Below are 26,744 nucleotides of genomic sequence, written 5' to 3' on the forward strand. Positions count from 1 at the left end.
TTAAATTAGTTTATTCTGTATTCATGCTCACATCCAAAGCCAATCTATACATAATATATTCTCACAACACAAGGGAATGGCATTACTTATTTGGTGCTCTGCCCCTTAAATGCACCAGTGAGGCGCTTAGGTTTGTACACTAATGAGAACGAGATGTGGCTCCACAATTTAAAAATTTACATTATTAAGAGAGATTTAAGACACAATTAGGCCACACTGACTAATACCCAAGAAAACAATCAAAAGAAAGGAAACTTAAACAGAACGAGCAAAACTCAAAATAATCGCACAGAGCTAGAGAAACAGAGCAGCAGGGTCTCCATTGAGCTGCAACAACTTCACTATCTGAAAAGAAATGGAAATCAATATGGTGGTTTAGCCAAGTGGTGGAGTGCAGAGGAAGGAGCAGCTTTCATCTACCAAACCTTCTGAAACCAACTTCAACATCATCCTTCTGAAGTACTCCACCCAAAGCAGAGACGTCCTTCTGGCCCAGCAGCAACAGGAGCAGCAGCTGACCAGTGATTTCTACTGAGCAAACAAATAGTCTAGATTTCTGTACTTGAACAAGTTGGATGCAATGAGCACAATACACATCCCTTCCATGCTGCTATGGTCACATGGGGAGGTGAAGTTACTACCACACCCCAGCCAAAGCAGGAGATTCAGCTCATTTGTTTCTACATCACAAATGAGCAAACAGCCATATGTAGATCTAATGCAGTTAGCTGATTTGTGCTCACTGCTAAATAACTCACACTGAAATGTGACCATGTCACAAGTGTCACAAGTGAAAGTCTCCGTTTATACTCACAGCACCCCCTGGTGGCAGTTCATGAGATAGGCGTTCCCAGTCATTGAGCAGGCTTCATTCGTCCTGCAACGTCCAGCTATGAAATTCATCAAAAACATACCAGCCTGGCGAGGCTTCACGTGCTGTTAGATTCTTAGACTTTTCAATCAATCAATCAATCAATCAATCAATCAATCAATCAATCAATCAATCAATCAATCAATCAATCAATCAATCAATCAATCAATCAATCAATCAATCAATCAAGTTTATTTGTATAACACATATCATCAACAAGGCAGTTCAAAGTGCTTGACATCATTTGTCTGGTGGCATTATTACACATCAGAATGTTTATCAATGTTTCATTTCTAAGGATACTGGAATTGATGCGGAAGTTACAATGGCATGTACTTGCATATACAATTCAGCAGATGGCAGCAAATGCACATCTCAGTATATTTCCACAAACCTGAATGAACAGAGACTTGTCTAATTCTTGTCATATAGGTTGGAAGATAAAATAGAATTTAAGAAAGGTTAAAAATGTAATGTTTTTGTTCTATTTGGCAAAACATATTTTTGAATTACACTGTTTTTTTTAGTTTAAAGTCATTAATTTTGCCCATTTAACAAATTGAAGCATTGATCACTCAGATCCATTTGATCAATATTAACCGACAAATATGATTTGAGGTGGAGAAAGTGGGAGCGAGGGGAAGGTGTAGGACGTCCTCTCCACAACCCTTCACCCCCCCTGCTCCTCCTGTCTCCTAATCAATCAGCTTTGATCAAACCTGTCAGCTGCAGTCAAGTCACCGTTAACAGCTGGGTGTGTGTGTGCTGGTGGAGGTGAATCCTGCTTGTGGAGGACAAGCCTGTCAACACGTGTTTAAGCAGACATGACCAATGCATCACCGAGGCCTCACCAGCCGAGTCTCATTACAGCCTCTCTGCAAAACAATTCTGCAAACACACGGGAGCCGTAAGACAAAAGTTAATGGACTCCAGCGTAGCAGCACCATATATAGCTTTAATATTTGCAGGCACATAAAAACGAGAAGATGGGGTGGAGGTGTGAGGGGGGGTAGGGAGGGTGACGAGCCGTGTTGCTAACGCTCCGCGGGGGAATTCTCCTGGAAAGCAATCACACAGGTAATCCACACTATATGAGAGAGAGAATTATTACAAATACTGGATTTAAAAAGCAGGCTTCATAAAGACAGGTGGAAGGGAAAACAGTTGAAAGTTGTGGATCGTGGAGGAAGAGATAAACGAGTGTGCTGCTGCATGCATAAGCATTATGCATGAGAAGAAGAAGAAAAAAAAATTCTCCAACAAAAATAAATGCATGAGTGCAGCGTCTACCTGCGCGCTGATTTCTTTCCTTCCTCTGAGAGAGCCAGCACAGAGACATGGAGGCCTGGGGGGTTGGGGGAGGAGGGGGTAGTGGGGGTAGACGGGTATTCAGTGTAAAAAATCCCACTTCCCTGCAGAAATCTCAGCAGGTAGAAGCAGATTGCAGCTGTTGGATGAAATCCATGAATTTACAAAACAGTCTTGCTGCCTCATTGAAAGCCATGTAATTTGGTGGGGAAAAAAATGTCACGGGTTTTCGGATGGCAGACCCCTGAGTCCTCAAACACAATCTTGTTCTGTGAAGGAGCGTTAAAAAAAAAAAACCTTGAAATGAAAACGGATGACAAGCTCTTGAGCTCCTGGCAGCAGTTTATTGATCTGAATAAGCACATATTAACATAAACTGGTAAGATATAAAGTACGCTACTCAAAAACCTAATTTGCTTGATTTGCCAGTTTGCCAAAAGAGAAGGTTGTAACACTCTTAAATAATCAATGAACCCGACACCCATCCCAGTTAGATGTTATTTAATTTTCTTACCTAATAAGCAGAATGTGCATACAGTTCTTGAAAAGTCAACAAAAGTTGAGTTTATAGAATCTATATCTTAATACAGTCTAAAGGACATAAAAAAAAATGTGGTTTTGGAAAATTACAGGGCTTTTTATTTAGATTTATGACCAGGTGATGACATTTATCTTTGCTTTGGGACATTATATCGTCAGTTTTCAGCCAACTCGTCTGTTGTATTAAATTTGGACGTATAAGTTATTCAGAAATATTTACTTGTTTTATGTTCTCTAGATGCTTTTGCTTTTGATTTAAAATTCGACTCAAAGTTCCTGAATTTGGTTGAGTTTATCACTAAAATTCAAGGTTTTTCTTAGGATTTTTAAGAAGGATTATATACTGGGATTTAACGGGTCTGTAATTAATTCAATATGGTGAATTTTTACTGACCTAAGGTTACCCAGATAGAAAAAATAATGGAATGGCCCTTCAGCTTTAGCTCTTTTTGTTATTTCTGACAGCAATATTTACAAAAGTTGGAAACTGATCCATACCTTCTCCCTCCTTTTTGTTGATTTCATCAAATCAGCCTGAATTCACACCACATGATTTATTTCACCAAGTCATAAGCTGAGTTTCCCCTTACACCGGACGAGACTTAAAAGTGTACAAAAGTCTGGATTCTTACCAGTATTTTCCATATATGGTAGGCTACATGATGGTGTGACTTTTTCTCCATGGTTACCAATGATGTGTATACATTTGCCATAATGCAAAATTTGATTGTATCGTTCTTACTTATGAAGAATATGAATATTAATCTTTTTATCTTGTAAAAGTGATAAAATGACAAGTTTGGTTTGCAGCTGGTATCAAACCTATAATCCTCTGATTGCAAGATGCCTATTCCACCACAGAACCACATCAACGCCAGACCTCCACTTTGGCATCCCACAGCAATGTATGACCAAATGACCAGCCTGTTATGGTAGAGTAACATTTATCCAAGCCTCACTGCTTGTTCAGGACAATAAATTGTTCAACTTCCAATTGTTTTGTTTGATCAATCTTCAGTCATCTAATCCAGTAACACAACGGGCTGTTTGGCAAGATATAAACAACCCGTTTATATCTGTTATATCAGGCCAACGAAAAACCTGCTAAATGTTAGCAGGTTTTTCATTGGCATAACTGACATATTCAACTTTGAAATTAATTTTCCTAAAAAAAATTGTCACCATTTAAAAGCAAATCAACAGATTATTCCCAAGAGGCATTGCTCTAAGAAATATTTTGGTGCAAATTCCCAAAGAAAGATGGCACCACAGGTGGATTTGGGACCAAAGTAAGGAACCAACTTATTAAAAATGGTTTTAAAAAGTGTTTTTCTGGAACTAACTGTTGTCTAAATTCTGGCATATTTCAAGAAAATTCATTTTCTCAAATTCTGTTGGACTCTGAGCATCACATTTTGAACTTCTCCTATACCAGAAAAGAACAATGATTAATATTGAGATTCATTTGCAATTCAACAGATCACCTTTTAACAACAGGCAGAACTAAAAAAATATTACAATAAAATAGAAAGATATGTACTTAAATCACCTCCTCATTCAATAGAAAATGTCTAATCACTGCAAAAGTGAGTCAAATAGCCTGAGAATGCAACGGAAGCTCTAGAAACGAACTGTGTAATATCAGTATTTTGCCAACTTATTCACTTGAAACAGAATTAATGTTTAAGGTACTTTCATCCAAAAAGATACGGTCTTCTTGTCTCTTAATAGAATCAACTTATTAGAGGTTTGTGAAGACACTAAAAAGGAGCCAAGTCTTTAATTTTTATGGTGGCGCTGGGCATCGTGACAAACCGTGTTTCCAATCTCTGGCAGGATATGAAGATCTTAAATCTCGTCCATAAAAACTTCACTCCACACTTTCTACTTTTCCTCACAGCCCAGTTGTAAAGAACAAATATCCCGACTATTAAAGGGGATCTGATCAACTCAAAGGCTGTATTTATTTCCCGTCTTTTTCTTGCTTGGATGTGCACTCCCGGTGCTAATCCCACTCTCCGAGGAGAGAGGTAGGTATTGGCTTTGATGATAGAAATGGATTAAACAGATTACATTAAAGGCCAGTCTAATTGAACCAATCTATCCTGATTCTGCCGCTGTAAGATAAATGATGAGGGCCAGATAGGAGATATATATATAGGTCATGTGTTTGCGTGTCGTGCTCAGGGCTCCTCTGCAGCCTGGTTGGAAAAAAATCCAGCAAGACGACCACTTCCCTCTTGTTATACGCCCTCCTCGAATCAATACACTTCTTTTCTTGTCTACTTCTTAAATATCTTGAAGATGCTGATTAAATTCAGAGTCAGCGGCGAGTTTCAGGGTCTCTTTATTGGTTGATGTGGTAGACGAAACCTAAAATTTGCTCAGATTTAATAGTATTGATGCTCCGCTTCTTTCAAACAAGCGTCTTCTTCTTTCCACTTCATCTGCCTCTTTCTCTCTGTTCCGTACCTTTCAGATGATTACCTCTCTCTCTGAGCGCCTGTCCTCTCGGACAGCGCTCTTATTGACACCGTCTGGTTGAGGCGAGCGTAGTGCCGTGACCTTTTCTTCCGACCTTGTTATCAGCGTGGACTCATTAAGCAGGACTGTTTAATTAGCAGCAGAATGGCAATCAGGGAGGAGCCGCAGAACCCTCTGTGGTCATAGACGTGGATCAATGGTCCTCCGGGAGACTTGGCACTAGGCAACAGAAGACCTTTACACTTATCGTGCAAGCATGCCATGAGCTGATGCATACAATTATGTGCAAATATATTTTTTTGCTTAAACTTTGGACCTAAAGGCAAAGTTGGCAGCATATCATTTGGTTCTGATACTTGTCATGAATTTTTATAACTTTTTAAAGGTGAAACTCTGAATTCTGTCGATTTACAAGATTCTAGTTTTAGAACTTTCCAAAGTAATGCCCCTTGACCCTACTTTTGAGATAAACATTTGACTCCTGATTGTAGTCGATGGAGAAGTACTGCCAACTTTTTATTGTCTTCTCAACATCTGAGGTTGGATTAAAGAGGTAACAGATCCAGGAACTAATTCTAAGGGACACCCAGAGGTTCCCAAGCCAGAAACAACATTTGGTCTCTCCATGGAGTCCCAAATCCACTGTGGCTTCTCTTCATAGGCTGAAAACCTCCAGGCAGGTGAATTACGGTCAGTACTGGTGCTTTGGACCAACAGTGGACTCATGGAGAGAGGTGAAGTATTACATGGACAGTCTGAACAAGAAAGTGACCAGAGGATGGACGTTTATGTCCAGACACAAGGCCTGGACATTGAACGCATAATTTGAAAGATGGGGCAATTACTGTTATAAAGATGGATAATATGGAATATATTCCCCTGATGCTCTTGTACAGTGGCCTAATATCAACTTGGACAGGTACCAACATTCTTAGCTATGGGATTCTTCAGCTCCAAAGGGATTCCAAAGTGTTCCTCCCTGGGGGGTCTTCCACTGACAGAAGCCAGGAAAACCTCCAAATGGATGCCAGCAGTCATCCTGAGCCGATATCAGGAGGACAGAACAGGCTCTTCCTTCACGGTAAAACCAGCCTATCATCCAGAAGAAGTCCTCAGAGTTAGACATGGTTTGGCGCACATGAAGACAACTGAAGTGTAAATTAAATATTATACCAATGTTTGTTAGTAGGTGCCATGTTGTACAATTGCCTGGTACACTGAATGACACAATTTTGGAACCACCTGTTACATCAAGGAGCCATCAAATGTTGGTCATTATGAATGTCCGCCTTCATGCAAACCCACAATGTGACCTCTATCAACCTCCATCCGTAGATAGTAATGCAGGAACGGGTCTATGAGAGACCCCACTGTCTGATGACCTTTAAAAGGCCGACATACGTCTCTGTGTCTTTGTGAACAAGCACATTTCCCACTCAAACAATTTTTTTTCTCAGATGAACAAGCAGGCAGACATATGTAGTTGTCAGGACAATGTTAGGCGGCGATAATGTCCTGGTTTAACAATGTATTAAAAGAAACGTAAGAAATGGCCTGAAAAGAAATAATGAAGTAATTCTTCATTAGAAAAATTTGTATTTCACAGTTTTCATTGTTCTTTGAGTTCACCTTTTCATCTGTTGTGTCTTTGGCGCCACCCTCTGACTGAGACTGGTATGGCTTTTATAACAGCAGGCTAGCAGGTAGCGATTCGGCTGCTGCCTGATCACACTTTGCTCAACAAAGTGTGATCCATTTTCTCCCAGATCAAATATTCCCAGATTGTGTATCGAAATGCATCCAAATGAACTCATTACCTCTGATATCATAACTTGAATGTTTCAAAACTGAAATAATCAGCAGACATGAAGCACATAGCGTTCTCTTTTAATATACAACCCCTGGCAAAAAGTATGGAATCACCAGTGTTGGATGAGCAGTCATTCAGACATTTCATGCTGTAAAACAAACTCGGATCAAAAACATGACACAATATTAAGGTCGTTCCAAAGTGCAACTTGTTGGCTTTCAGGAACACTCAAAGAAATGAAGAGAAAACATTGTGGAAGTCAGTGAATGATACTTTTATTGACCAAACACAGGGAAATAAATATGGAATCACTCAATTCTGAGGAAAAAAGTATGGAATCATGAAAAACACATAAACAAAAGACCATTCAAAATACATCACTAGTATTTAGTTGCACCATCTTTGGCTTTTATAACAGCTTTTAGTCTCTGAGGCATGGACTTGATGAGGGACAAACAGTATTTGGTGCCTACTCTCTTTGATAGCAGTTGCCAGATCAGCTTTGCAGGTTGGAGCCTTCTTGTGGAACATTTTTTTCAATCTCCACCACAGGTTTTCTATTGGGTTGAGATCTGGACTATTTGCAGGCCATGACATCGACTGAATGTGTCTTTCTTCAAGGAATGCCTTCACTGTTTTTGCCCTATGGCACGATGCATTGTCATCTTGGAAAATTATTTCATCATCTCCAAACATCTGTTCAATTGAAGGGATGAGAAAACTGTCCAAAATGTCAATGTAAACTTGTGCATTGATAGAAGAATTAACCACAGTCATCTCCCCAGTGCCTTTGCCTGACATGCAGCCCCATATCATCAAGGACTGTGGAAATTTGGTTGTTTTCTTCAGGCAGGCCTCTTCATAAATCTCACTGGAACGGCACCAAACAAAAGTTCCAGCATCATCACCTTGTCCAATGCAGATTCTTGACTCATCACTGAAGACAACTTTCATCCAGTCATCCACAGTCCATGATTGCCTCTCCTTAGCCCATCGGAATCTTGTTCTTTTATGGTTAGGTGTCAATGCTGGTTTTCATTTAGCTTTCCTGTATTGAAATCCCACCTCCTTTAGGCGATTTCTTACGGTTCGGTCACATACATTGACTCCAGCTTCCTCCCATTTATGCTTCATCTGTTTAGTTGTACTTTTTTGGTTTTCAAGACAAATGACCTTTAGTTGTTTGTCTTGACGCTTTAATGTCTTTCTTGGTCTACCAGTACACTTGGCTTTAACAACCATTCCATGCTGTTTGTGTTTGGACCATATCTTGGATACAGCTGACTGTGAACAGCCCACATCTTTAGCAACCATGCGTGAAGGGTTACCTTCTTCAAGAAGTTTCACAATCCTCTCTTTTGTTTCAAGGGACATTTCTCTTGTTGGAGTCATGGTTCTCGCCACTCCACTTCGTCCAGCAGCCCTCCAAGGTGTCATGACTGCAGGTGTTTTGAACTGCACACTAACGGGCACATCTAATCTGGGGCAGGTGTCCATTTAGGGAAAGGAAATAGACTGGGTGTGTCCTTTTTTCTACCTCCAATTTGAGTGATTCCATACTTTTTTCCTCAGAATTGAGTGATTCCATATTTATTTCCCTGTGTTTGGTCAATAAAAGTATCATTCACTGACTTCCACAATGTTTTCTCTTCATTTCTTTGAGTGTTCCTGAAAGCCAACAAGTTGCACTTTGGAATGACCTTAATATTGTATCATGTTTTTGATCCGAGTTTGTTTTACAGCATGAAATGTCTGAATGACTGCTCATCCAACACTGGTGATTCCATACTTTTTGCCAGGGGTTGTATTTGAAGTAACTCTTAAGCAGTTTGTAAATATGGTATTTTTATGTAAATACTTTGACTAATATCAAGTTGCATCTTATTTTTATGTCTGTTTTTGCTCTTTTTTTTATTCCTTTATGATCTGAACTGCATTTTAATTTTTTAAAATTAAAATGGTTGTGATGAGTGTAGTTTTGATTTGGCCAGGCCTCTCTTGAAACAGAGATTTTTAACCTCAGTGAGACAAAGGTGGTTAAATAAAGGTTACATGCATTCTTACATACAGAGAGAAGAAAACGAGAAGTAGAAATAAAGGAAACCACAGCAAAATTTGAAGAAAATTCAAAAGAAATTACATGCCCTTTCTGTTTTTGTTAGATTTTCTGCTCCATTGGTGTGCCTTCTAATTGTATTCAAGCACTCAGTTCCAAGATAATGGAGAGTTCACATGCTTTTGGGCTCAAAGTACAAGCTATAATGCAATATCTGCAAATGTCACGCCACCAGCCGCTGCCAAATAATACCTCCTCCAAAATCCTTCCTTCGATAATAACCAGAAAAACCACTGTGAGACTAATATCCCACTTTTATTGCAAGTTGAGTGCAGTGCAAACTGATGAAACAACCCAGGCTGACATGTATACACACACACACACGCACACACACATGCTGAAAAGAGTGTGTAAACACCTACGCGTTTAAGCCTCGGAAGCACAAACACCGAGGCGAAGAAATGTGGGGCGCGTGCCAGCAGTCGCTGCACCTGGTGGGATCCAAGTGAAAGTGAGAGGCATAAAAAAAATAAAAAAAAGAGCTGAACGCTAAGGTCTGTTGATCTATTTTTACCGCAGAGCAGGGGGCAGAGGGGGAGACAGACAGAGGGAGGAGAGGAAAAAGCTTCCTGCATAATGCATGGCCCTGTAGAGCAGCAGTGGCTCATACACGGCGCTCTCTCATTGGACCTCCAGGTGTCTGTGCTGTCTGTCAAGCAGGCAGTGTATGAGAGAGCCAGGTGCTCTCACATGGCGCTCCGGTTGATCTGACTCCGAGCACGGGACCACCAGCCTTTCCAGCTGCTTGTTCCTGCTTCAAACACAAACATCTCGCCTGTAGTTTTATTTCAAACTATCCCAGAGGAGGGAACAGTCAGAGGAAAGAGTGAGAACAAGTGCAGATACAGACCCAGCGCCACATACGGCATTTTAGTCTTAATATAGCGTCCATAAAACACAGATTTTTTTTTCTGCACTCTCAGTTTTGCTTCAACCAAATCTTGGTGGCCTAAAACACAAATGCAGTGATAAGTTGTCTGGGTCATATCATTTGACTTTATTAGACACATGTTCAATGTATTTGCATTTAAAACCACAAAGTCAAATCAGTTATTTCATAGGAAAGCTTCAGTTCTATAAAATGCTTACTTTTGAATTACTTTTTGCAAGTTTCAGTGCTTAAGCTAGTTAGCTTTTCATAGATATTTATCCTTTTATGAATTATAAAGCATTAACAACAGAGCATCAACCAAAGGCTATAATTAGAAGCTAACAACTGTATGTTAAAATTAGCATGCTAATGCTTGTGTCTACAGCTAAATGTTGTGATAAAGCTGTCAAAATACAGTTTTGATGTCATAAAGAGTAAGTAAATAATTTATATACATGCTACGATTCTAGAAATGTGGGTAATAAAAGCTGTTTTCCAGCTCTTTGTGGATAAAATCATCATGTATTTACTCTCAGCTGCGCCAAAAGTTTGTTTAGGTTAATAAAATAGAAAAGTTTTCTATAAAGTGAGTGTGTTTGTAAAATATTCAAAACTTTGCTATGAAGAGAGTAACGATAGTATGCTAAGTATAATGTTACATTAGCATGCCCTGTCCAATGCTAATTCTGTTGTCTTTTTTTATAAGACTTGTAATTACCTGGCTGTCATGGTAATCATCTATGATTTCTCCTTTTGTTCGCTGATTGGTCCTGGTAGAATATTGACTGGAAACAACCCGAGTAGAATGGAGAAAACTCAGACGGTGGTGGAAGCCAGAACTTTTTAAAAACATATTGCTCAGGAAAGCAATGGCCATGCTGCTAACCAATTTTTAAGTTTTGTTGAAAACACCAGTACAAAGTAATTCCAACTTATTGAGCAGCTAACTTTCTAATCAACCTGAAAACATTTGGAAGATTTAATGTATCCAGTTCAAAAACACTGGCCAAGCCAGAATGCTAAACCTGTCAAAGGTACATGATTCATTTCTTAAATATTCAATTGTGTGTGCTCTTATGAATTAATATCCAGGATTAAATCTGAATGTTGATCTATTAAAGGCTCAGTGAAGAATTTTAGGGGCTCAAAATTCTATTCTATTTTTCCTCACTCATTTCCTTTAAACGCTTATAAAAAGCCTTATACTAAACATCCAAGTTTTCCTAAAACACCCCGTCTTGATGTATCTGTTTGACCATTTGGGTTGGTGCTAGCCATCACAAGGAGGCAGATTAATGAAAGTTTGATGAGGATGCTTCCCTGAATCCACCGACATGATTAGACTTTAATTACAGAGAGCCACAACGACATATTCCCGATAATTGAGAATACCCAAGCAGTTGGCTGCTCGAGAATCTCCGGTCTGCATCTCTAGGTTTGGATTTCTGATGATACCACCGCAGGACTGCAACTGGAGAATTCGTGGTTCGCACAATCAGATATGAAATTGTTTGTAATTCTATCCTTGTTATCACTCTAGTTTCATAGAGAGCATAAAAAAGATGAGAGTAAAGGAGATGTTAAACTTGTTGGATCTCTCAGCATGTCTCCGTCTCCATTGGCAGATTTGACAGAAACATCCCAATATGGCTGCCAGACGCCTATAAAGCACCCACGGGCATTGGCAGCTCCCTCTGTAAAATCTCCCGTTACAACCACATAAAAAAAAGAAAAAAAAAAAAAAAAAAAAAGAAAGCTTAATGTTCAGCTCGTCAGGTGAATCACCGCTTTGCCTCAAGAATCCCCTTTCCCCCTTTTATTACAGGGGTTTCAATTCAGCACTTTTCCACCATTTATGTTCTCCTCCAGCGATGGGAGCTGTAACCGAATCATTGTAAATGAAACAAAAGGCACCGCTTCGAAAATGTGCTCAGGTGTTTAGCGCTGCAGAGCAAGTAGAAGATTCAAGGGCACGGCTCATAATCCCGCAGGATGCTAAACAATCACTGCTCAAAAAAAAACAAAAAAAAATCTGGAGACAGAAATGAAACGTCCGCTGGGTTTCGTTTCAAATAATCAAAACTGCATTTTGTTGCTTTCTTTTCAGTACTTAGATCTTTGGATCTAAATACTGATCTCTGAGTAAACAAATCTGAATTCAACACCAACAACATAATAACTAACTTGCTCCCGAATAAGCATTAATGAAATATGGTGTCAACAGAATTAAAACGCTACCATGCATGTTTAATTTCTTGTTGTCCTTCTAGAATTACAAAGATGTTATCATTTGATGGCGATGTGTGAAAACATCAGCGGGGACAGGGTGACAGAGTACATGTAATCAAGCATCGAAAAAGACGTGTTTATCGACTTATCTTTTCTATTATTCACGTTTTTCTGCTTGGCATCCCCCGGTGTAATTATCCGGATAACAAATCCACCTCTTACCACACTGTGTCTGCGGTAATTCAGTTGTATTCACTGTCAAGTGCTGTTAGGAAGGAAGATCATGTGGGGGCATGTTTAATTTTGTTTTTTAATTAAACTGCGTGAACCCTCGTGGATATATTGACCGGAATAATATAATGGATTTCATCAGCTATATCAGATTAAGCCCTAATGCTCAGCCACAGGCAAGGTTTGAAGAATAATAAAATGTTTAACTGGACCGGTCAGACGTTCAGACCACGATGGCTAACTGCTAACAGCTAAATAGATCATTTGAGTGTTGTTCTGTATTTGGTTTTTCCGTTTCCAAAACAAAATGGCTAAATTAATTAGTTGTTCCTTCATGTGAAATCGAACTAGATAAAAATACACAATGTTTGATCTTTGCTTCAGCTATTTATGTCCAAAATAGAATACATAGTTTTTTATTACTAGCAATGCAGGAAAAGATGGGAAGATCATCAGGCCTCAATTATTTGTTTTTGGTCGTTTTATTTTGAAGCTGAAAAATCAAACAATGAACCATACACAGATTGTTAATATACTTCCAATTTTTAGAATCTATTTGAAACTGATGTGAACTTGTTTGTATTTCTGTTAGCACTAGCAATGAGAAGTCAGGCTAGCTAGCACACTGCAGACTATGTTTGAATATTTATTTTATTCCGTTTAATTTCCTTTTAATTTGTTCACAACATAATATGACCATGTCTTTTCTCTTTCCACTACAGATCTGTGTGCTAAAGCTGCAGGACTTTGGAAAGCAATCAAACTTTTCTTTGCAGTTACATCCAGGTGGATTCATCATGGGAGGTCAAAGGTCAATGGGCTGTAGGTGTTGAGGTAAAGTCAGGCTGTAGTTTGGATTGAAAAAAATGTTCACTCCAAACTACTGATTTAGATTTTTTTTATTTGTCTAACAATAAACTAAGACATTTGTAAACGTACAATTTTTTAATAAAAAAATAATCCGTTTTAGAAGAAAAGGGTTTGTGTAGTCATAGAGTCAAACAGTGTGAACTTGTTCTTCCACGTTTGCCTTTTTATAAGAAAGTCATACAGGATTTGAGGAGACATTTAAATTGTTTAATAAATAAACATAAAAGCGTTTATTTTTATTTTTTATTTTTTTGTTGCACCAAAAGCTGCTTTCCAGTAAATTTCTGGACAAATATCCTAAGAAATTTTAGAGAACGCAAAAAGTGTGGTAATTAAAACGAGTACTTTGCATCGCACCTAAAAATTTTTAGTAGTTTAAAATAAAAAGTGTCGATTTTGATCAAACATCAAAGCTGGTGCACTGAATTTGCACTATTCTTTAACTGCATTACCCTGCTTGACTTATGGATGGATACCTTTAGCTTAGTAAAGCAGTAGCTATCATAAGCATGATATTAGTAGGTGCTTCTTTATCATGTTGTGAGTTTTAACTATCAGAGGATCGGATCAGCTAATTACCTTTTCAACTGCCATATTACTACTTTTCATAAAGTCTGGCGAGTAAATTCACTCCTGAAAGGATTTATGATGTTTTTAAATACAACTAATGGAAAAATCAGTGATTGCTTTTGCATGAGTAATGCAATAAATATGGAATAACTCATTGGTGTGACTATGAAACTAAGTTTGACTTTAAGTAAAGTAATTTTTTCTTGGCAAGAAATAGTAATTCTTCGTCTGTAGATAAAGGAACTCAATCAGAAGAAACCTGGACTGGATTGCAGAGCAAGTGGGATTAATCTGTGAAAGGAACAGATATATTTTAGGATCATTTGAATTTAAGTTTTGTTCATTGGCATCCCAGTTTGTCCTACCTTGTAGAGAATAGCTGATGTAGATTCTTTGCTACCAAACGGTTCGGGCTTCATCTCAGGGACAAAAGAGGAAACCGTAGTAGGATTCTCTTATACTTTGTCTTCTGTTAGGTGTTGCATTGCTCTCCAGTTCGCTCCATCCACTTCAATTACAAAACAGTTACAGATTACCGGTTTGTCTAAACTACAAACTGTTGAAGCTTGCCAACAGTTCCCAGATCCAAACCAGTGAGCTTGTCTGTAAACTCACATTCCCGCTGTCGTCCATCGCACCAGAAGACAATGACGCTCTAAAAGCGTTCCTACGACACGTGGCCTTTACTGAAAAATGGCTTCATGGTTCTTTGTGTCATAATGGGGCCTCTGCAGCCTCACGCAGACGATGTAGGGAGGTAGATAATATGCAGTCTGTCTGTAATTACAGATAAAAGTACATTAAGTTCGACAGATACATGTAAGCTTCTTGATGAGGGTGCCCATTTCAATTAGGGAGCATTAAATGAAACAAAAAACCTTATGGGAGTTTCTCACTGCCAGACCCAAGGAGAATTAATACACTGCATAGGGCCATTTACCAGGGAGTAATTACTCCCTAATTAGCTATTAGTTATTCGATTACCCTTTTATCAGTTAGTCATGGTCAAAAGGCAGGAATAGTGGATAAGTCATCACCTTGGTTGGTAACAGATGTAATTAACACGCTGTAGCTCCCTTGGAGGGAGACAACGAGAGCGTGCACCGAAGCAAACCGAAGGTATTCCGGCTTATTTCCTGCGTTTGATCGAAAACGGAGATAAATCAGCCGTTCTTTTCATTCCTCTTGGGCTTAGCAGAAACAGGAGGGTGTAAATTAAATTTCCCCATCCTCCTTTTGACTCGTCTGTGTTCATGTGTTCATGTTTAGCTCTCAAACTTGTGGCCAGACCTCTAAAAATGCAAAAAAAAAAAAAAAAAAGGAATGTGTTGGTCAGTGAGAAGAAAAAGCAACGTGGTCGGTCTTTGTTAGCACGCTGAATGGGCTCCTTGATTGAGACTCGATAAGAAATCGGGGGAAAATATCCAGGGTGAAGATGGGTGATTAGGTGGGCATTGTCGCTCGGGGGAACAGACCAGCCGAAGAAGCAGGAATACTCCATGCCAAACTGCTTCTACCATTTATTACACATAATTACATTCTTAAATAAAAACGATTCACCGAACAGTTTCCTTGCATAGAGATATTACAATACCAATTTAAAAAAGGAATTATGAAACAAACCGGTAACAAAAATAAATCTTTCTCATTTTTCCATAATAAAGAACATTATCGTACTCATACGTCATAATATACAAATGATAAATTTGAAACACTTTGTACAGAGGAACACAAACAGAAGGACAATAGAGAGGGAAAAGGGATCGTGTCGGGGAAAATGGAGGGAAAAGAGAGTGTGCTGGTAGAAAAAGGGGAGGTGCGTTTGATTTAAAATTCAGACCTGGTGGAAACGGAGGTGGTGTCACACATAGTAATGTATGTAACCCCCACACATTCTGCAGAAAAAGCTCGAGCTGCAGTCTCAAATGAAAGAATTTTTTTTTTTAAATCAGTGAAAAATACGAGGAATGAGCAGAGAATGCGTCTATAGGTGTTGGTGAAAAGTGTTTACAGAGTCTCAGCGGCGGTGTGTGGATATTGTGCTAAAAAACCCCTACTGTACAGACTTTGTGATCATGGTAGAGCATGGTTGTTAGGACTGTAGACAGATAAACAAAAACATCAGATATGCAAGTGATTTTTTTTTCTCTCGAAAGAAAAAAAAAGTCAGAGTGCAAAAAACACAGACGAAGAACACACAGGCACAGCAGAACTGAATCAATCATTAAGATGACACGGAACGTAAACGCATCCTCACAGACGACATGAAGACTTGTTATTTTCAACCCCCCCCCCAGAAAACACATTCACATTTCGAGATTTCAGTTTCCTACGACTCCTGGAGAACAATTTTGTTTTCGTCAGCTGCCCAAAAAGAGGCGGGCTAACATTTCAGATCAGCTTCTTGTTAAAAATTCAAAGAAAGTCAAGCAAACAAACATGAAATCCCCCCCAATGTTCTTGTTTAAATCCACAATTTCAATCGATGCGGAACAGTCTCCAGCTTATATATAAACACACAGATTCATTCAATAGAAGCATATCGAACTTAAATACTGAAACACACACATAGAGCTGCCATCAGTGGTCAGGAGTCACCTTAGAAAAGGTGAAACTGCCATTCTTCGTTTCCTCTTTCATGTACAGTCAGAAAATTACATTACAGCAAATCTGCTTGAAATTTGAAATGTTTACGCTCTTCGCTTTATTGGAAGAGTCATGTTTTTGCACATATGATGAAGAAAATGCAGCTTGGATGGCCTTAAAGACTTAACAAAAAATACATAAATTAATAAATAAGTTAGTTGTTTTTCAAAATCTCCAGAGTAAAATATGTCACTTTTATAGTTTTTGAAACTGTGAATGTGAATTGTTTGTCCGTGAATGTTTCTTAGCTGGGACTGGGTAGGACTAGTAAAGGGCGTGCCAAATCATGTAGCTCCGCCTACATTAGCGCCACTCAAAACTCCAAACTGCAGGCTGGCATACTTTATTCTAAGTCATGTTAGCCAAATAAAAAGTAAACCTTGTGACAAACCTTCAATCAGCTTGAAAAGGGATGCTCATCAAACAAAGCTATCATGTTGAACGGCATTGCTAGTTTCTGCCAGTTTAGAATAGTTTTCTTTCATGAGTCGGCTGCACTTTTTGCTAAGGTTTCTAACGTTTGGAGTAAAATTTGAAACTACAATTAGCAAAAAAGTGTTTTATGTGGTAATCTGTGCAGTGGATTTGTAAAATGGTCATTTCAGAGTTTTTGCAAGATGGCCACCGCGCTCAATATAATCTGCTACACATCAACCACAAGAACTAGTAAGTTTTGTTGTAGTGCTGCTTCTGCTGTTCCCCACTTCACAAACACTTACCAACTCTGCTCATCCTACCTTCCTCAACTCCTGACTATACATTGGACACCTTAAACAGTGTTATCTTTTAAAACTAATTGGAACAGTTAGACAATGAGATTTTTCTAAGACGGCTCAAGCAATTGTCCTGTAATCAAAGGTTTTTGGACTAAACATTTTCATAATTTGGCCTTTCTTCAAGACAGCTGGTGTTAGCTGGAAAATTTGTGCTTTAAGATTTTCAGTCTTCTTTGTCCCATCAAAAACTCTAAAGTTTGGTTTTCTAGATCAGGATTGTGTGACTTATTTCAGCTTCACCCCCCCAACACATATATTTAGAGCTGTAACTCTGATGCAGACATTTTACTCTGAAGACTTTTCCTTCAAGGCAATAAAACAGCAAAATCAAAGCTAATCAATTGACATCCAAGCTTGTGTGCAATCTTATGTCCATCTCAAATGCATCTGTGAATTTAAGACATCTAAGAATCAGATTTTAGTTGTTTCTCTTTGACATGACAACGGCCATGTTACACAATATAAATGCTAAACATCCTGGTGTGGATGTTTGACTAGTTGTGCGTGTGGGTTTCACTCTGCCATAGTTACATAAGCTGATGGGGCAGTTACCATTGCTGACTGAGCAGATCCACCCTCCCCTAACCCATTTTAGCCACCCACTGAAAATCTGCACTCATGCTGGTCCATGAGAGCCGTTAAAATGTCAAAAGCTACCAGCTGTGACCAGCCAGTTTCTCCAAGTCCAGTCATTTTTCCCTAATGTGAAAAAGAACAGAAACAGTGTCTAGTATGGTCTCCACCACCATCCTCCAGTGTTTTAATGGGTCTTGCAAAAATGGCCAGGATTGCAACAGATACATTCACATTGATTTTCTCTGACAGGGCCCAATTGATTGATTGAATGTGCCTTCCTAAGCTTCAGTCCTGCGGGGGGAAATATCAGCATTCCGACATACATGCTGGTCAGGGAGTCAGCAGAAATCTTCTTGGATGTACATAGAGTCAAATTTAGAGAAATGTCCAATACATTTTTTTTATTTGAAGTCAAGTCAGAGAGACGCTTAATTGGAAGAGTTCTGTAGGAATGTGAGCTGGACCGTCTCAGTCCAGCGGCTTGGTTGGTGCCAATCACTCTCAAAGCCCAAAGAGATCATTTCAGGCATCCGTCTTTTCTTTCCTACTGGCTGCATCCATTTCCTGTGAGTTCTTCTCCTGTGAGGTGTCTATTTAAAATGGTCTTTTTCAAAAGAGTAACAGGATCTGTTTAGAAACAATATAGCCTTTAAATACATAGTGATCTCGTTTTGTGTTCGGTGTGCTGTCGCAGTGGGCTAGCTGCTTAAACTTGTGCTCAGGTGGCACATGAAAGCCAGTATTTCATTTGGACATTGGAGCGCTTATTTTGTTTGTTTTTTCTTGTTTTTTTTTGTTTTTACAAAAAGTTGAAAGAGTCAATTGTGCAACCGTTTTTGTCAACAACTGATAAGATCTCAAGAAGGAAACACACTCTTCGAAAGCTGCCTTGCATCTCTCCAGACGGTCAGTTTCCTCTGACGTTCCCAGAGTCGATAAGTTTGTCTCAGCAGAAGTTGATCTGGGGTGGGGGGTAAGTCAGTGCAACAGACAACCACACATTGGTGCAACACGTCTCTGAGGACTTCAAAGCCAGAAGAGCAGAAAGATCCATTTGGCGTTTGCCCAAAACTCTAAGAATGATTCTAAAGGCTGTGGCGGGTTTGACAGGATGAATGCTGAAAATCTATTTGAATATGTGGAATTTCTGAAGAGTAGGAATGTTGAAAACGTGTGACTGTACAATTGTTGAGCGATGCGGCTTGATCACTCATTGGATGAAGAAAACAAAGAGCTGCCATGACGTCCTCCACCAACCCCTTGAAGAGTCATAGACAGGGTGTTGCCATTCTGTATTAGTGGACCAAAAAGGTTTGAGCTCAGTTCTGCATATGATCAGGCACCCTATCTGGTCCTCCCAGTGTCTTCCAAATCCATCCTCTCCGTCTTCCTCTTGTTAGTTTCCAGCTGTCGATAGTCCATCTCCTCCTTTCGCTCCCATTGACCTCTCGCCGACTCCTCAGATGTGTCTTTTCATGTGCAGCGCCAAATGATCCGACCGCGAGAAGCACCTGCAGCCGAAGAAGGAGGAGAAAACAGAGAACAGCTTGTTAGCTTGTTACTAAAGCATGAGGAAGAAGTTTGTTTTGTAGATGGAGCTAAATGTTGCTGTTAGCTAGTGAGTGCTGAGCCGCTAATGCGCACGCAATTAGTATATGTGTAACTAATTCATAATCAGCGTTTTCAGCAGAACTCCTAATGACTTCAGCTGCGCCATGAATAACTAGAGAGCCTGCAGATGGATCTGTTGAAACAGTGTTGGGGGGAGAGGAAGAGAAGGAGAGGAGGGGAATAAAAGGCGGCATGCAAAACATGCGCAGGGAAACGACAGCTAAATTAGACGGCTCGAAGCCTCTCATCTAAAAAAACCAGCCTGGTGGAATTGCTGGGGCGTCGCTCCACGGTGAAAAATGAAATTGCTCTTGTCTTTTGTTATCAGCGAGGGGTTTTTGAAAAATGTTTGCGAAAATGAGGATTTCAAGCTGATTGCCACAAACTGACATAATAAAGGCTTTCAGCTGGCTCATTCCTGTGCCTGCTTCCACACACACACACGCACACACACACGCACGCACACACACACACACACACACACACACACACACACATTTATGCAGCTTTTATCAGACCCTTACATTTTTTTTCATATGCATGTCTGGATAAACTATGCTTCCGCTGAGAGTTTGTAGAGGAAAACAACTGCTCCATTCCCATGAGAAGTGCTTTCCAAATAAGAGGGTTGCTTTGTAAGAGATAACAGGGAGCTGTTTGCTTTGGTAATTGGTGTGTAAGAAACATTTGAGAGGAAGAGTTCTTTTAGGGTGAGTCTTATTTCACTATTGATCATTTTATTTGCATTACCACTTCCCCTTGGCCTCCTCATTTCACCCATTTCAAGAAGGCAGTGCATTGTTAGCCAACACTGAGTCCTCTTGCTTAAAAAGATCAGAGACATGGTAGAAGTAGTAGTTTTCAAAGTCAATTCTAATATTTTTGACTTCAACTTTTAAGCCTTTGAGAGACAAGTCCAAGTGAAGTCTCTAAAAGGTAAGTCAGTCAAATCTCAATTTGTCAGAGGGCAAGTCTGACTTAAGTCCCAAGTCAGACTTGTATGGGTCCCAAGTCCAAAGTAAGTATCAAGTTTTTGCAAAGAAAGTCAGCATCGAGTTTTTCATTTCTTTTTTAGGAGAAAATCCAGGCGAAGTTTCAGACTTTTTGCCCTCAAGTCTTTCAGCCCAAGACCAAATCAAATTTCAGGTCTTCATTGACTGAAGTTAACATTCCCCCATTGAATACATGCACAAGGTTTCATTCAGTGATGAAACAAAATTCATCTGATTCAATGGTTCTGATGGCTTCTAGAATTTTTGCCATGACAAGGAAGTCTTATTGGGTATGTTTTCCACATGGCACTGTTTGTCGCTATCATAATCTCGGGTTTTTTTTCTTGAGATCCCGCAGCGGACGTCCATTTGGACTGAGGGCCTTCATCTGTCTGTCAGACAAAAGAACTTCTTCCAGGAAAATGCCTGTCCTCTTTACACCTCCCATGGTGCATTTGCAGAATCAGATGTCACTTTGAGACCGTAGGTTCCCTTCGTGACACCATCTTCATCCCAAGGAACAATGCTCCAACCAGTCTACTGGAGACTAAGCATTGTTTGGCTTAAAATCAACAGAAATATTTTTCTTGGAGAAAGTATCTGAGAAACAAAGGACATTTTCCAATTACAACATTCTGTTGCATTTTAAACCTAACAAAACTGTCAGACAGAGACTGTTTTACACCATGTTAATCATTAAAAACCAACATTACGGAGGAGGTGACCTCAGGTTTCATCTTTCCAACACCTACAGTGCAGCTTGGACTCGTCTCTCCAGGAGTTTTAACAGCTTTTCACACCTTCAGAAATGTGACCAAAACAAGTCACGCAGCAGGGTTAGGGATATGTTTGGCGCACCAAATGAGAAAAATAGAAGTATTGACCTAAATGGAGGGCGGGGCCAATGACTTATATTTCCTTAATTATTCATTCTAGGACCTTAATGGCTCTATTAGTGTGATTGTTCAGACTACAAATTATACCCTGAACAAGGGTTGCTTTTTCCAACCATTGTTCAGAAGTTAACAGGCTTTTTGGGTGAGAGGTGAAACATCTTCAAGAATCGAGAGAAATCTTGTTGCCTTCTACTCAAACACTTAGGATATTCATGTCCTGAATGACTGTGGATCTACACCAGCAAACCCCAACTCATGAAATCAGGCTGTAATATCCAAACTATGGAAAATTATCTAATGATGCATATTAATATTTATCTCCAGAATTCATTAAAACACCTGACTTTAGTATATTGACTGATATACAGAAGTTGGGTTCAATGGTATGAAAAAAAAATTAGAGGGGATAAAATGGTAACAGGTAGGTATGATTGTGAGGAGGGACCAACTAATTTGCCCTCTCTACATCACAAAAAACTATTAGTACTCCCTCCTACCCACTTACTAGCATAAGCAAACTACATGTAGTGGTTAAGTGGCAGGGCAAAGGGCATTTACTGCTATAATAAGTGAATATGGCTGAACTGAATCAATGTAAAGCAACCAAAGACAATAGATGCCTATTTGATCTTCACCATGAAAATTATATCCACCTCTTCAATTGTTGATTGTTTTTAAGACAGTTTGTCCTGTCTGCCAAACAGACAGGTTGAACCTCCATGTCACACCACTTTCTGTCCTACCTTTATGTGTGTGTTTACTCATACACACTCGTGGAATGAACAAAGTGCTATGGAGTCATTCATCACTGTTCTCGTATGTCATTAGGAGTGTGTGAGTGTGTGTGTACACTCTCGGAGACAGATGGCGAAGTATGAGTCACGACTTGGGGGCACGACACCAGCTGGCACACCGTAGGTCTGTCTCACCCCACAACACCCCCTGCAATCCTCAATCTTCCCCTCGACTTTTTTTTTGTCTCCACTGTTTCCCCTCTTCTTTAATCTCAGCAGGGGGCATGTGTGTGTTTGGGTCTTTAGGCTGGAAGGGCTGGATGCCTTCTGACACATGACAGAGGTGGGCCCAAATTAGGGGTGTGCCTGCGGGTGAGGGTGTGTCGGGGGGTGGAGGTGGGCTCGTGGTGGGGAGAAATACTGTACTTACAGTCTACCCAGCTGGGACTTGATTTAGCTGTCGCTGTCTGGCCTGCTGTTCATTAACACACACTCAAAGACCCCCCAATCTTATCGACATTAGGGAAAGTACCCCAGGTGAGAAGGGATTTCTTTTTGTCCTTTAATAATGAACCTATGCATGATTCAAGAGGTCCCATATTCACTAACTTCCTCCATTGTGTCCAATTTCCACACTGTCGCTGTACTTAAAAGCTCCCATACAGTTGATAGTTTACGCCGCATTTGACAAATGGATGACATCTTCATTGAGTTCCATCCTCATGAATAACTTAAGATTGTTGTATATAATTTACAGAACGATCAACCTGGAACTATGCTGCAAAAAGAAACCAAAATATCATTAAAATAAGTTATTTATTAAGAAATTTGGTGACGGTTCAAATAAAAATAATAATAATAATAATAAAAAAAATAAAAACATTCTTTGTTACAATGTAGTATTAGGGCCAGACTAAGAAAAAAAAAGATTAAATGCATTTACAAGAATAAAGTTGCATAATATCATATGAGTTTATTTATGTAATTAAAATGTTTTCCTTAGCTTGCCCCTAATACTCCATCGTACCTTGTTATTTTGGTCATGATATGCATAAAAATATACACAAAACCTTGCACAATTTTCTCAAAATATTTTAAATCAGTTTCATCCAGTCCTTGTATTTTCAAACATTACATTTTGCCAAAAAGAAATTACAAAAATCTTTTATAAAATCTGAAGATGTTTTTTATTTGTAATAATATAGGTCACAATATATATAATATGTCTGTATCTATATTTCAGAGCTTAAGCAATTCTTTTTGTAAAGAAGAAATACAGTAAAACTTTGAATGAGTATGTAAACTCAGTTTCCAAGTATATTCTGGGCTAGTTATTGTCATTTTACTTCAAGAACCAGCAACCAATTGGATATCCAGTTAACTTTTTCGATGAAATGCTTGTCTTGCAGTGTTTTTAAATATTATTTAAATTAGTTTTTTGGTCACTGAAGTTAAAGTTTCTCCTCCGTTACTGTTGTGATGATTTTTTTTACACTTATATGTTGTTCAGTATATTTTGCATGATGAGTGACTGATTTACAATTATATGTTAAGTATAATTTACATGGTGATTATTATTAAATGTATTGAACATGATTGTATATAATTACAAAGATGAAGTGGAATATATTTAACTGTGAGACATGATTTATTTGAATAGAGGAAGTCTTTTATTTTGAAGAATGCTTAACAGGATCTGGTTCTGTTTTGTCACTGTCTTGCTTTTGTTGATTTTTGGTTGCTAGGTTATGAACAGCTGTTGCCGTTATCAGCTGTCGCCATTTTTTTCTTCAATAAAAACTGAACAGAAAGGTTCAATAAAAGACATACGAGCCTCCGTCTTGTTTGAAGAAGCTTTACTCCGTAACAGTTACCACTTTACCAAACTAAAGTTCTGTAAAATAATTTGGGGGCTTGCAAAAATGTGTTTTTTTCTTACAGGAATTCTTTTTCTACTAACTAAAAACATGTTTTTATACATAAAGCATGTTTTTATATATAAACACTTCTGTGCTTATAGAAAATTAAAACTTAATTAATATTAAATTACTGCCCAGATCTAGAGTATATTTTAAGTCAAATATATTTTTTACATTTTACAAATTTTACAAACAATATTTTTAAAGACAATGAAAATCACTTTCTCACTGTAATTACTGTGCTTCTTTCCTATCACTTTAAATTCTTCATATCAGAGGAGCCATAAAAAAATGACTTTAAATTAAAACAGAGATTTTTCTGTCTTGTTAATGCTATGAAAAGTAACCCTGGACCAGTGCTTCAGTACCTGACTTTTTTGTCTTGTAAAGTGCATTAACACAACATGTATTGTATATTAGCACAGTCTGGATATAATGACAAAAAAAAGCAAAATAACATATTGGCTATTTTGGTGCAATAATGGTGCAATGCTTAAAAATACATTTCTGCTTGAAAAATGTAGTGCTCCTTTGGTTTTGGTAAGTAAAACAATTTCAGTAAATGATGACTGATCTTATAAAAACTCCACCTTACAGGTCCAAAACAGAAGATTAATATGTCATAGACTTTTGTGTGATGGCATTAATTGATTCCACACCTTTTAGCACTTTTGCTCCAATCTGAAAGCAGCCTCCATATCAAGGCTCAATCCAGTATTAATATGCAGCACCAGGCTAAATGTAAGCAGAGTGAGCACTCTCTGGGTTCTCCCCTGAAAGACTTTGCAGGTTTCAAAGAAGCACACATTAGTAATCCTGCCAGCGCACTTTCAAACTGGGTCAGAACCAAAACAGTTTAGAGTGTGTTAGTAGTATCTGGTAGCAAACTTTGCAGAAAACACGAATAACAGCAGGAAAATGGGAGAAAAAACACATCAAGCGGCGTGAAAGGAGGGAAAGTTGTGTTTTGACAGACCTGTCACAGTGGTTGCACTTAAAAGGCTTGGCACCCGTGTGTTTGCGGTAGTGCCTCGTCAGCTCGTCGCTCCTGGCGAATCGCCACTCGCAGCCCTCCCATGAGCACTTGTACGGCTTCTCACCTGGAGCATGAAAGTAAAGAAAAAATATAGATAAGCACCACTTTCATCACCCATCATATTCTTATTTAGTTATGAACCACAGCAGCAAATATCAGGTTCCTTTCAGTTAAATATACTCAGCACAAAAAAGAAGGAAATTTATGTTTGGCTGATATATCTTGGCAATGCCTGATACACTGTTAGACAGCTAGTTGGTTCCCTCTTAAATGGTTTTATATTTACGAATGTGTAGAACTGGCAGTGCCAAACAGCTTTTGGTGGAAGCAGTTTGGCTTCCACCAAACTGCTTGGTGGAAACATGAAAATGTTTTTTCCAGTCCTCTCAATGGAAAAAACAAGACTTGTCATTAAATGTGTTTCCATCATTTTGCTGAAGTCTTGCTTTAGAAGAGGTTGATGGAAACGGTAGAATTTAAAATAGCTTCCTCTATTTTGCAAAAAAAAGTTTTTATACTCGCTTCAGCTGGTTTTAGTTTTTCCAAAAAAGAGTTGAGTCATTAATGGAATATGAAAATATATCTGCCGAAAACGTTCTGTAGGCGCCCATTCCAATTGCTGTTCTGTCTCTACATCTCCAGACAGCATGTAACCATCGCCAGTACTAGTTGTCATGACAGAACAATTACAACTTGAAATGTGTGGTCCATGCTAGTTAGCAACCGCTACATCATGTTTATCACAGCCATGCGTAGAATCAATATCTGACGAACTCACGCTACGCGTAGCCCGGTTGATCCGCTCTGAACCGTGCCAAATTCGCATTTTCTTTTTTCTGTTTTGTGACATTTTAAAAGTTCGCTCAAAGTTTACATAATAGTAAGACTGAAACATAACTGATGTTGTAGATATCTGCAGGCTTACGCAAGTCCAATTTGTAACTATTCAGGACAGCACCTTAAATGAAATTTAATACAGAAAAAAAACTATAAATCTCACAATCAAGCATTGCAAAAACTGACCTTTTTGGGGTCCGTTTGAGGCTCTTGGCAGCAACTTTGTGCTAGTTATGCAAAGGGTTAGGGTTAGCAGCTACTTTTGCCTGACAGAAGAGTCAAGCAAGAAATTAAACTCCATATACAAGATGAAATAGTCCTGCCATGACAACATTTGAAACCTGTGATTAATGTGTTTAAGGCCAACACTTTTTAAACAAATTAAGACATTTTATAGCCTTGAGTTCAGATACATTGGCTGAAGAATGAGACATCATCCCAGGGCAGTGTGTGACCTGGCTAGTGCCAGACTTTCACACATTACTAAGGTCCCATTTGTCAATGGAGTGAATTGTTAAACTGTCAATGCATCTTCTTCCTTCAGTATTCAAACATCCAATCTTATAGCCTGTGCCAGTCAATAGTCACTGACCGGCAATGGCATTTCTTTACAAATTTCTTGTGAATTTCCCTCTGGGATTAATAAAGTATATTCATTCATTCATTCATGGGGAAATGAACATAGTTCCAACAATGTAAAACTTACTGCCAAGGTGCATTGGAAAAAGCAAACAAATAATCGTATGTGTGTTTGTCCTTTTTTAGGAGACTGAAAATATAACAAAATGTTCAACTGGAATGGAGAAGCTCCCACTGGTCTA

The 26,744-nt window shown here is 38.9% G+C and overlaps 1 protein-coding gene across 1 annotated transcript in view; it reads right to left on the reverse strand.

Annotated features, from left to right (window-relative positions):
* Window positions 1–15,407: 15,407 nt before the first annotated feature.
* LOC106925659 (Krueppel-like factor 7) overlaps window positions 15,408–26,744 on the reverse strand; it is a 43,614-nt gene continuing 32,277 nt past the window's right edge. The window contains exons 3-4 of the mRNA XM_015000099.2: window positions 25,027–25,150; window positions 15,408–19,409 (exon numbers count right to left, since the gene is read on the reverse strand). Of these exons, the coding sequence (XP_014855585.1) occupies window positions 19,358–19,409; window positions 25,027–25,150 (176 nt within the window). The 3' untranslated portion in view covers window positions 15,408–19,357. The remainder of the gene's footprint in view (window positions 19,410–25,026; window positions 25,151–26,744) is intronic.

The sequence above is a fragment of the Poecilia mexicana genome, unplaced genomic scaffold (assembly GCF_051168715.1).
Source record: "Poecilia mexicana isolate PSO_F unplaced genomic scaffold, ASM5116871v1 scaffold_2, whole genome shotgun sequence".
Taxonomy (NCBI): Eukaryota; Metazoa; Chordata; class Actinopteri; order Cyprinodontiformes; family Poeciliidae; genus Poecilia; species Poecilia mexicana.